We start from the raw sequence: 12,417 nt of genomic DNA, 5'->3' as shown, positions 1-12,417 counted from the left end.
CCTGGCAGGCGGTTGAGAAAGGAGTTAAGAACAAACTGTGATGCACCCCGGCCCAGGGTTGGGTTTGCTTGAAGCTCTGTGACTAGGAAGGTGCAGCCTTCCAGCCAGGACCTGGGAAACCCAGCCAGGTTCTTAACTGCCTCCTCTTCATCCCTTCAGAGAACCGGAGCCTTAACTACCCAGACAAGACCAGGTCCTTTGATGGGGGCCTCAGTGGCTGTTGGAGATGACTGTAAAGGTAAATGTGTGTAGGGGAAATGGATGGGCTTCCCATTCAAGATAATCTTACAAAGCCAAGTTCCAAAAGACGTGAGGCAGTCTAACACTAAGAAAGAAAGACAGTTCTCAGGAGGCCAGTTCGCCCAGGCCAAGGTAGAGCAATAGAGCGACCACCAAATAACTTCTGGTTAGATAGGATCCACACGGATAAAGGGAAAATAACATGGATCATAACGATAAGGAAATGTGGAGCCAAAGCAAACGGAAATGAAACAAGGGCAGGTATTGTACTTAAGCAACAAGATGTAAAATCAACGGAAGTGTCATGCAAGAAACAAAGGTGAACTCAGAAATTGTAAAAACACATGGACAAGTTTAATTGTTTGCTAAATAATTCTATTTAACTACTATATAATTACTAAATAATAATTTCTAGACCAAAATACATGAGGGTTCTGTGAGTAAGATATTCTATCTGATAGAAAATAGAAATAGTAAATAACCTTTGACTTTCTTAGAAAAATTAATAGCAAAATAGAAATGCCAAAAATATAAAGGTCATTGCTAAAAGAACAGTAATACTTTATAGTTTCCAAGTTAACAGGAGTAGGGAGGAATGAAAAAAAAAAAAACTAACCATCTGATGACATTTTAAAAGTAGGAAAACAGAAGTAAAGAAAAACATAAATAAGGTGGTAGACACAGTACAGCAATAATAACACAAAAAGGTTAACTGGTTAAACTCATCCATTAAAGAACAGACTACCAGTTTAGATTTTTTTAAATCCAACTACATGCTGCTTACAAGTGACAGAGAAAATTTGAAATAAAGAGAAAATTTAAAAAAAAAACAAGACCAGGAAAATATTAAAGGAAAGCAATACTAATATGAGACAAAATGTGAGGCAAAAATATAAGAGAAATAAAGAAGTACAATACATCAGGATTTAAAAAAACACTCCACTAAAGAGATATAACAACCATGAACTTCTATCATCTAAATATCCTGTCTCAAAATATATAGAGTAAAAACTGGAAGAGTTACTAGGAAATATTGACAAATACCCAAATGCAGAAGAGTTTAGTGCACTCACCAGAAACAAATAGATCAAGCAATAAGAATATAGACCATTTGAACCACATAATTAAAAGATTGATCTAACAAAGAAATATGTAAACCTGCTCCCAAAAAGCATGGAATGTAAACTTTTTTAAATATATATTTTTAAATATATTATATTGATTTTTTTTACAGAGAGGAAGGGAGAGGAATAGAGAGTTAGAAACATCAATGAGACAGAAACATCGATCAGCTGCCTCCTGCACACCCCCTACTGGGGATGTGCCCACAACCAAGGTACATGCCCTTGACCAGAATCGAACCTGGGACCCTTCCATCCTCAGGCCGACGCTCTATCCACTGAGCCAAACCAGTTAGGGCTAAAATATATTTTTATTGATTTCAGAGAGGAAGGGAGAAGGAGAAAGAGAGAAAGATTAATGATAAGAGAGAATAATCGATCCGCTGCTTCCTTAACATCCCCCACTGGGGATCCAGCCCGTAACTGGGGCATGTACCCTGACTGGGAATTGAACTGTGACCTCCTGGTTCATAGGTCAGCACTTATCAACTGAGCCACACCAGCTGGTCTGGAATATAAATTTTTTCAGGCACATAAAGCACATTATAAAAATTGACCTTGAAAAAAATAAATAAAATAATAATAAAATTAAAAAAAATTGACTTTGCACCAGGTCACAAAGGTAGTATTGACAAATTGGAAATAATCCATTTAACAGACAATAGGGCCTGGGGTGAGTCAGGAAAAAGAGAGAGGGGGAAAATGGAGACAAAAAAAGAGGGGCATCTGTAATACTCTCAACAATAAAGGTTTAAAAATACATATCCACAGATGATCATATTAAGGAGCAAATGTCCACCCTAGCTGGTTTGGCTCAGTGGAGCATCAGACTGAAGGGTCCTGGGTTTAATTCTGGCCAAGGGCACATGCCCCAGTTGTGGGCTCAATCCCCAGTAATGGGTGTGCAGGAGGCAGCTGATCAATGATTCTCTCTCATCATTGATGTTTCTATCTCTCTCTCCCTATCCCTTCTGCTCTGAAATCAATAAAAATATATTTGGGGGAAAAAAAGAAAGAGAGAAGCTTCCAAGTTTATTTTTTCAAAATTTAATAAGATACAGAAGTTGAAATTTATTGGTTCCTTTGTTGTCACTGATTAAAATAACCATGAGATTTTTACTACCTTTCCAGTTCATTATTTTTATTTGGAGCCTCCCGGCTGGTGAACTACAAATGGGTTATAAGTATGGACCCCTCAGCCTGAAGCCCCAAGGCCAAATCCCTCCAGCTGGGAGCAGCTTCTTCGCTTTAACCACTTTACTTCCATGTATCCTTTTCTAAGTGAGCCACAAAGTGAAAATCTTGAGAATTGCCCTGTCAATGGTCTGCCCTGTGTTGTGTCTGGCTTCAGGACGAGTTAAATCCCACCGAGTTAAAAAGACGTATTATATACTATTTTGCCAGTGTTTCATTTAGGATATTTTATCTAACTTCTTTTCTTTCATTAGTCTAAAATATCTTTATTTTTTATTGTTAAACTCAAAATTGTAAACATGTGGAGTAATATGTATTATTGCCCTAGTCCAAAGAAACAGTTTATATAAGTGTGACTACTAATGCCCTTTGGGAGAACCCAATGATGAGGGAGGAGGGGAGGACAATAGGAAAAGTGGGAGGAATAAGGGGAAAATGAGGCCCCTAGGTGGTGAGTCTAGAGTAAAATGTGTTCACTGTGGACAGACACAGAGAAAAGATGACTCTCTAGGGAGGGTGGAGATAGAAGGGGGCGTGGCTGGGGAGAGGAAGACTGAAAGCTCTAAGGGATGGGGCTAGGAATTGAGTGGAAGAGATGCTGAAACAACCACAGGCCAGGATGCTCATATGGCCACACTGTTTTCCACTATGCTGGGTCGCAGGTACTCGTAGGGCATATCCAGCTTTGCATTCCGGATCTCAATTTCCTTATCCAGGGCAGCCAGCTCCTCCCTGAACTTCTTCAGCACAGCTTTGGGCTCAGGGCCTGAAAAGTACTCCTCCTCATGCTGGCCCAGAAGCACCTGAGATGGAGAGAGAAGCAGCTGAGAGCCTTATGAACCCCAGTTTGGAGCACCACACCTCCCCACAGCTCTCCCCTTCCTCAGGGAACAGGCCACCTGGCTCTCACACTAATTGGCTGACGTCTGCCCAGTTGCCAGGTAATGGACATCTGGAGAGAAGCCTGATGAAAGTTGGGCAGTGTAGCCATCACCGTCTCCAATGTCACATCCTTGGTGGTCGGTGGGGGCAGCCGCATTGTGCAGGGTGCATTAGGGACCCAAGCATACCAATCCAGCTAAGAAGGGGCAGATATCTAGAATCAAAGTCTGCTAAGCATAAAAACCGCTTAGCCACCTACACACAGCTGCCGCCCCACCCCCACCCCCGCGGCCATTCCAGGTGCAAATGCCCACTGCCCCCCATAACAAGTACCTGGCCCAGGTGGACAGAGGCGTGCTGGCCAGTGCAGGTGAAGATGCACATGGTGACAAAGTGGCAAAGCTGGTCCCGGGACTCTAAGGACATGGGAAATCCTGCAAGAGGTAAGGACAGTTAGAAGCTGGGAGACCAGGAACAGAAACAGAGCTCAGAGAGGCTGAGCAGGGAGAACAGGAGAGGAAAGAAAGGGTGTCAAGGACTCTGAGGAACTATTGTGGACACTGACGTGAGCATAAGTTGTGGTGGGAGAAATGGGGAGATTTCCTGGGAGGGCCCTACTCTATGGGGTGCTGGTATGGCTCACACTGGCTCACAAGAGTCAGTTATGTTAAATGTTCAGGTATGTAGCAAGCTACATACATCACAACGGGAGCTACGGTGAAAATATTTACACCATGGAAATGGGCAAATGCTACAAATCAGGGCTTTTTTTTTTTTTTTTTTTTTTTTTTTTCCCCAAAGAGCCAGTTGTTAAGTATTTATGAGCAACCACTGGTCCCACTGCATCTGGGACCTAGAGGGATTCTTCTTGCATAAGAATCTGAAAAGGCCATTGGGCGTTTTAATAGGGGTTGGACATGCTTCTGGGAAGTTTCATAGAAGCAGCGAGGGTTCTGGGGATGTTCCCAGGATGAATTTTCCACACTCAGGGCAGGGACTCAACTTACCTTGGTCCTGGGCCCCTAGCAAGCCAATTTCAGTGATCTCTCGACACCAGGTCTGCAGTTCAAGGTCCTCTTTCACCGCCTTGTCCGTCTTACAGTGAAGACTCACAATTCCCTCCACATAGCTGTCAGCCAAGGGGTTGGGCCAAGAGAGCTGAAGCTGACAGGGAGCCTCCAGGCCCTCTGCTCCTTGCTCACATGGCCAGGTCAGGACACCCAGCCCTCCAACACAGATCACCTGTTCTCTCAAGCCACTCCCTGACCACCCACCCTCCCCCCAAGCCCTGCCTTCCCCTTGCCTCACCGATAGATGATTTCCCAGAGCCGCAGAGCATCCTGAGCATAGTAAGAAGACTTGACTCCCAGAAGCCCCCGGTCAGTCAGGTCATCAGGGGGACAGAATGATCTATACGTTAAAGAGGCTCTAGCGCGCCTAAGCAGCTCCACGTGGCCTCCCCCACCGGTGCTCACCACCTGAGAAGCAAGGATGGGCAGGGTCAGGCAACTCCACCTGCCGGAAGCCCGAGCCAGAGGGAGCATGAGCTCCAGAAGCCCCCTTCTCTCTTCATACCTGGTCAAAAATGCCATGTTCAGAGACCAGCCCAGTCCTGGCCCGCATATTAATTTCCAGGGTGTATCGCAGGTGGGGGATTATCAGCTGGAGGAAGAGAGAAGGGAAGAACAAGTCAGGAGAGACCTATAGCAAGTCCCTGCAGGAAATTGGAACTGAAGAACAGGAAAGGTGCCAGGTCTTCAGGAAAAGCAGAGACATGAAGTTCAGTGGTCCCTTGACACCAAGAGTGTTCAGTCAAATTGTGATTCATTCCACAAACCATTGAATTATTGCGGTATGATAATGGGAAGAAATAATTTTCCTTTTCTTTTCATATAAGACTGTTCAAGTTCTAGTTCAATGTTTCTCAACCTTTTTCATTATCACTCCTCTACAGAGCCTTTTCAGATAGTGTTTCCTCTCCCCCGCCCCCATGAAATTTTAATGCTGCACTATACTATATCTGTTATGTACTATTTATATATGTGTGTGCTTTATTTATTTTTTCATTGACTTCAGAGAGAAAGGGGAAGGGAGAGAGAGATAGAAACATCAATGATGAAAAAGAATCATTGATCGGCTGCCTCCTGCACAAATCCCCTACTGGGGATTGAGCTCGAAACCTGGGTATGTGCCCTTGACCAGGACTGAACTTGAGACCCTTTAGTCCGTAGGCCAACACTCTATCCACTGGGCCAAACAAGCTAGAGCTGTATATATCTGCTTTATACATAAAATATTCTAAGTTTTTGCACCCTAGAATTTTTCCATGGTTCTGGACCCACTTTCACCCCCTGGGAGGGTTCTAATTGCCTCCATTGGAATGCATGCTCTACCCCACCTACCTGCAGACCTTCCTCTCCTCCCTTCTCGCTTTTGTCCATTGCACTCACCTCCTTTCCATTCTTCAAACATGCCATGCTTGCTCCTGCCTTGGGACCTCTGCACTGTTCTCAGCTGTTCCCTTTGCCCAGAACAATGTGCACCTTGATCATCTCAAGGCTGGCTCCTTGGAGCCTCATTCTCTATGTCATCTCAACAAGGGAGCCTTTCCTGGCCACTCAGTCTGAACTCGACATCACATTGCTCTGCTTTGATTCTCTGCATTGTACTTATCACAGCTGATATGTCATAATACAGTCTTTATTGGCTGGTAGCCCGAAATGGAAATGTAAATTTCCAAAATCACAATCATCTAGAATGGTTCTTGCCCCACTGGAGGCACCCAAGAAGAAAAGTTAATGGGTGAATACTCAGTTCAAATTGTCTGTTAAAAAAAAAAAAAAAAAAAAAAACCAGGCCACTGTTGTGGACCTGAGCCTGTCTAACTGGCCTGTGTGTTACTATTTTAGGACAGGTCAAAACTGGCTGGAAAAGTCTGTTATTTGCTTGGTCTTCCCTTTTGCTATGGAATCCTCAGTCATTTGTGTGCACTGTCTATATACTGTATGTTCATCTATCTGTGCTTTATACATAAAAAGAGTAAGACTTGTCACCTCCCACTCCCTCATCCCCCACCCTGCCAATGAATCATTTCCACCTCCTTGGGAGGTGATGTCACCCTGTTGAAAATGCAGAGCAAGCCACCTCACTCTCTTGCTCCCTTGTCTCTCATTGGTTGGCTTTTCCCAACTCCCTGAGATTCCACAGAGAGGATGCCTCCAGACGTGGGACTGTGCCATGGGGCAGAGAGGCAGGCAGGAGAGAAGGGGTTAAGGTATTACCTTGAAGATAGGGTGTATCGATGGAAGGCATCTCATGGTGGCCATAGCGATAACCTCAGCCATCAAATGTCCCCTCAGAAGATGAGAGAGAAGCTCGTGAAGCTGGAAGTCAGAGCTACGGACCCAGCATTTGGCCAGGAGCCAGGCCATCGGGGGATCCGTGGGCAGGAAAAGTGGTGGTGGTGGGGATCCTGTGCGTGGCAATTGGAGCTGGAGAGAGGATAAAGTGTGGGAAAAAGAGGATGAGTGGCCAAGTGCCCAACAGATTCCCCCTCCTTTGCATTTTAACCCCACCCTTCTTCCCCAAATTTGCTTAACTTTCTCCATCTCACTGCTGCTACTCCCAGCAGCCACTATTCCTTCTCCTGACTTTCCTACCCACTCAGTGCATTAACATTGTACAAGCTGCTCTGCCTGGCCTTCTGCAGAAGCTCCTTATCTACCAACTTCCTGGCCTCCACTTCCCCTTTCACTCACCTCCATGTGGACAAGATTCAAACCCTCGCTTCCTTTATCCCACACTTTTTCAGAAAGTTCAGCTTCTCCCTAATCTTTCAACACCACCCATATTCAGCAGATTAAGTCTCCAGTTCTCAGCTAGTCACTGGCTAGATGTAACAATTTTAGTGTCTCCCCATCTATAATAATGAAAGTATAATATGCTAATTAGACCGGATGTCCTTCTGGACGACCTTCCAGACGAAGCAGGGGCTGCGAGAGAAGCCTGGGTCCCGGGTGCCTGCCAGTGGCCAGAGGGAAGCCCGGGTCCCAGGTGCCAGAGGGAAGCCAGTGCCGGCAGCCAGAGGAAGAAAGGCCTACTCTTGCATGAATTTCATGCATTGGGCCTCTAGCTCCCTCATAATTGGCCATACAAAAGCCCACCTGAGCATCTTTTCCTCTTTATTTGTCCTGTTTCTGCAGGTGTCTTGCCTAACTCTTACTTTTCCCTTTCCTTGAATCAAGGCCAGTTTAATTTTCCTCTGTATGCCCATCTGGCTTTCCTCTGCACCCCCACAGCTATTCCCCACAACTTGAGTCCATTACCCCCATCTTGGGCAATTGCTATAGCATGTCACCCTAATCTCCAGAATAGCATCTCCCTTCTCCAATCCATCCTAAACAAAATGACCCATAGAATGTGCCTACAACATCGTTCACAACAGCCTACACCAGCTTCCTGTGTTCATACTCCTTGATTTGGCATCCACCACCCACTACAGTCTGGGCCCTCTCACCTCACATTACTCCCCAGCACGCCAGCCCAATGGTCCACTGACAATCTAACTTCTCACACTCTGCACACCTCAGCCTCGCTGCCCAACCCATCTTCCCCTGGGAAGAGGTACTGCTCCTTTGCCACGGCTCATGCCCACCCCACCTCCCATGACCCCTCCCACACTATCTCCATCCTCAGGTGCTTCCTCAGTACTGGAGCATATTTAGATTTTCCCAGTCTTTCTCTCCAGCTAGACCGAACCTTTCTGCCTTTGCCCAATGCCTCCTTTACTACCACCTACAGTGCTTTAGCACAAGTGAATCCTCAATGAATTTGGGTGAAGGGCTGAGCTGAGAGGGCCAACCACGGGGGAGCAGAAATCCTGGGTCCTCTCACCTGGATGACCATGGGCAAGAGTTTCCCATCAGGCTGCAGTTTCAGCATGACCAGAGGGGCAGCCAGGTATTGCTGGCTACATAGGATGACATTAGCCTTGATCCCATCCAGCAGGGAGAAGTCAGCTTCAAACAGCGTGCCTCCCTGGATGGGGGCAGAGGGAGAGGGCTATCAATATAAAGCATCTACTTCCCACCCTGACTCCTCAAAGGAAGAAGAACAAAAAGGAAACTAACTTATCTCCTACTTTGTAGGAGATAACTTATCACCTACTTTGTAACGGGTAATGAAACTAATATATCACCTACTTTGAATCACATGCTATTGCTTCACATAAGTCTTACAAGCACTTGAATTAACTCCAGGTTTAAACAAAAAAAAAAGAAAACATGATAAAATAAGATAGATAACTTGCCTGAAGTCACACAGTTTATAAACAGCTCAGCCAGGGTTCAAACCCAAGTCTGTCTCACCCTATAATCCAGGAAGTTTCTCTGCCCAACCCATTAATTGATCCACGTTGACTCCTGATTAATAAGCCCACCTCTGATCTAATTCTCTTACTACACACTCCCCCAAATCCTTAGCACCAAGGCCCAGTTATTTCTTCATTTTGATTGCATCTATCACCCATCACACACTCTTCCTCCACAATATGCTTTTCTCAGTTGAGAAGGAAGGCCATGTGGTTGCACACCTCCAGGATCACTCAAGATTTCCCCTGTAGAATCCCCTCTTGCATCTGGGGGCAAATTGGGCTCATAGTGAGGCCCGGAGCAGAATAAACACAGACCACACTCCCATTACACTGCGTGGCCTCCTTTGGGCCACTATGTCCATACCTGCAGCTCCTGCTCCAGCTGGGCCTGCACCTCCTCCATCCCAGAAGGGAACACTAGGCGGGCAGGAAGGCGACTGGAGCGCCTTAGCAGCATGGGGTTGGCGCCATTGAGAAACTGGTACCCAAAGAAGGCATCCTCCTTCCAGGAGTCCCGCACCTTCTCTGAGGGTGGCAGTTGTGGAGCAGGTTGTGAGATCTGATATCCTGGTTCTTCTAACCCCCACCAAACCATTCCCTCTTGCCCCCAGCCCACCAGAGGGACCCAGAACTCAGGTCTCCCAGCCCTGGTTCCCTAGATTGGGTGGTAAGGGTCCTGGGAGAAGTACTGGGATTGGGGTACTGACCAGCCAGCTTGCTGTGGTCACACCAGAAGATCCTGTTGAAGTCATCCAGATCATTCCAGCGAACAAGAACATTTAGAGAGTCTTTGACAGCTAATTTGGCCAGCCTTCAGGTAAGGATAGGTGAAGCATTTGAAAGTTAATCTCAAAATCACACATTATAACTATAAGCACCCCCATTGGGCTAATCCAGCCCTGTCAGTCCATAGGAGCCCCTGGACCAGAATGCCTCCCTCTCCTCCAGCCTGCACTGTTCTCACCCCTTGGCCAGTGAAGTCTCAAAGTCAATTCTCTTGTCCTCCAGAAACCTCTCATCTGGTGGGAGGTCACATAAATTGGCCGCAGCCACATTCAGGATTAACCCATCCTTCCAGTTACCCCATCTGTGGTGCAGAAATGAAATCAGGCATTGATGCCAGGAAGGGCCAGGACTCACTGCCAGGTCAGGAGGGGTCAGGGGCAGGGTTAGGCTAACCTGTACAGCTTCCTTCTCTCTTCCAGCTCCTCCTCCCTGTGTTTCTTGAACAGGCCTTGAGGGTCTTCTACCAACATGCGGCCTAGCGGAGGAAGGAGGGAAAGGACAAGGGCATGGACAATGAGGCTTCTCCCGAGAGCCTCCTCCCTGTCCCTGTCAGGGGTGCCTTCTCAGCCCTTGAGCAGGAGGGGTGACCCTTCAGCATCACGCCCCTCCCCAGCCTGCGTGCCAACTCCAGCAATCCACCTCATCCGAAAGGAAAAAAGACCCAGCCCTCCAGTTCCCGCCCTCACACCCTGTTCCCTCTTCTCCTCTCCCCCACCCCCAGCTTCTCTTGGGCCCCAGAGACCTCCTCACACCCCACCCTGCGCTCACCTGTGCCCTCGGGGAGGCTCAGGATGCCACTGCCCTCCACCCAGCGGTAGCATGGGAACCTGAACTCGTCCCCCCCGGCCCCAGGGCCCTGCACGGAGATCCAGTTGCAGAACCAGGCGTCATCCTGTAGGAAGTGCCTTTTGCGCATTTTCACGAACAGCAGCGGTCCTAGGTACTCCTTCACGTCCTCCTGGATCTCCGTCTCCTGCAGGCGACACAAGAGGCTCAAGCATCCATGGCGATCGCTGGAAGCGGGGACTGAGACTGAGCCCAGCTCCCCACCCAGGCCCTTCCGCTGGGCCTCTAGGAAAGCCCCGCAAAAGGAGCCAAACAGAGAAGGGGGGGCGCCCCGACCAGGTGTTCCCACGTCCCCATTATGGGTCGTGGAGTTCTTCAGGCGGGGGTGAGGCGGAGGAGGGAAGATGAACTCCTTCCTGCCCTATTTCCTCCTCTTAGTCATTGATCCAACCAAGCGCTGAGCTGGGCGCTGGGCACCGCCGCGGGCGAGCGCACCGTTGAGCGGGGAGATACACTGTTGACTGGGCACTTACAGCCCAGAGACCCCGGCGCCCCCTCTGCTGGGTGTGAGCAGAGACCTCTAGGTGTGAAGGGGTTAACCAGGGAAAGTGAGAGAGAGGGAAAGGTTGGAGAAATGCGTGCCAAGGAGAGGAAGCGAGAGCGCGGAGGCTGAGCCCAGCACAGAGCGCGTGGGAGATGAGCATGACTAGATCGTGAAAAGTCTCCAAGGGTAAGCCAAGAATTTGGTCCTGAGAACCAGCAGAAGCCATTCAAATGTTTGTGGGGAGGGGCGTATGCGGCTGGGCATGTATTTGGAAGAAATATATCTGGCTGCAGAAGGGCTTGGAAGGGCAGGAGAGGAAGCGGCCCGGGCGGGGGAAGAGGCTGAAGGTGGCCTAGGTTCCCGGGGACCCTGGTGGTCGGGGGTGGGTCGGCATCCGGACCCGGAAGCCGGAGATGTCCAGGAGGCAGAATTAACAGCGCTTGGTTCTTGGTTGGACGCGAACAGAGCGGGACGCTCGCGTGACACCTCTGGGAAGGCAATCGGAGAGGTGTGGGGGGTGGGAAAGGGGAGGACCTCGCTTGGGCATGTTCCTTTGAGGCATCCGCGAGACAGACATCCGGATCTGGAGATCCTGGAAAGAGCTGGGTGGGCGACGGAAATGTGGAGATGGGAACTGGGAAAGAAAAAGGAACAGGAGCCCGGGGCGAACCAGGTAGATGTGATGAGAGCGGGGAAGGGATCAGGAAATTCAGCTCTTAGTTTCTCTGCTCCTCCTCCCCCCCCCCCCCCCCGCCCCCAACCCAACCCCAGGCCCCGCCTCGGTGGAAGAGGTTTGAAACAGTTTCCAAATGGAGGAAATTTCCCTGGCCAGGTAGCTCAGTAGGTTAGAGCGTGACCTGACACCCCAAAGTTCCAGGTTCACCCCCAGTCAGGACACATACAAGACTCAACCACACATAAGTGGAACGAAATCTCTCTCTCTCTCTCAATCTCTCTCTCTCTCTCTCTCTCTCTCTCTCTCTCTCTCTCTCTCTCTCTCTCTCTCTCTCTCGCTCTCGCTCTCTCCCCCTCCCTCCTCTCGAAATAAAATAGAGGAAACCAGAGACACGCAGCCGCTCCAGGATCTCTGCAAAAAGAGAGAGCTCTGTGAAGGAGGGGCATGCAGGAGCATCCTCTCCATTCCAAGGAAGCCAGAGGGCTGGGACATTTATTGAGCGCGCTCAGCCCAGCGCGCGTCTCTTCCCAGGTATGTGACGTCCTCCGGGCTGGGGGCCAGCTCCCGTCAAATCACCTTGCCCCGCGCCGGCCGCAGACGCTCCGCGAGCTTGGCTTCCCCGTGCTGGCCCACCAGCCACAGCTGCACCTGGTTGTTGGAGCCCGCGAAGAGCGAGGACCCAGTGGACACGCGGATGCGGTAGACACCCATCTTCCACAGAGACGTTTCGTGCCTTCTGAGGGGGAGGAAGAGTGGAGGTGCCTAATAAAAGGGCTCAAGGCCCCGCCCCCCCCCCCCCCCCCAAAGCCTTACTGGG

The 12,417-nt window shown here is 48.9% G+C and overlaps 1 protein-coding gene across 1 annotated transcript; it reads right to left on the bottom strand.

Annotated features, from left to right (window-relative positions):
- Nucleotides 1–2,401: 2,401 nt before the first annotated feature.
- LOC308254536 (polyunsaturated fatty acid lipoxygenase ALOX15) lies at nucleotides 2,402–12,357 on the bottom strand. The gene is made up of 14 exons (XM_080680671.1): nucleotides 12,177–12,357; nucleotides 10,363–10,567; nucleotides 9,988–10,069; nucleotides 9,773–9,895; nucleotides 9,516–9,619; nucleotides 9,173–9,333; nucleotides 8,331–8,474; nucleotides 6,719–6,928; nucleotides 5,013–5,099; nucleotides 4,746–4,915; nucleotides 4,445–4,566; nucleotides 3,771–3,871; nucleotides 3,466–3,633; nucleotides 2,402–3,358 (listed from the first exon to the last, which is right to left on the bottom strand). The coding sequence occupies exons 1-14, from the start codon at nucleotides 12,309–12,311 to the stop codon at nucleotides 3,179–3,181; spliced, it is 1,992 nt and encodes a 663-aa protein (XP_080536797.1). The 5' UTR covers nucleotides 12,312–12,357; the 3' UTR covers nucleotides 2,402–3,178.
- Nucleotides 12,358–12,417: the final 60 nt, after the last annotated feature.

Source organism: Plecotus auritus (genome assembly GCF_963455305.1).
Source record: "Plecotus auritus genome assembly, chromosome: 7".
Classification (NCBI taxonomy): Eukaryota; Metazoa; Chordata; class Mammalia; order Chiroptera; family Vespertilionidae; genus Plecotus; species Plecotus auritus.
The sequence above is the reverse complement of the archived record's forward strand: the minus strand, read 5'-3'. Positions and strand labels throughout refer to the sequence as shown.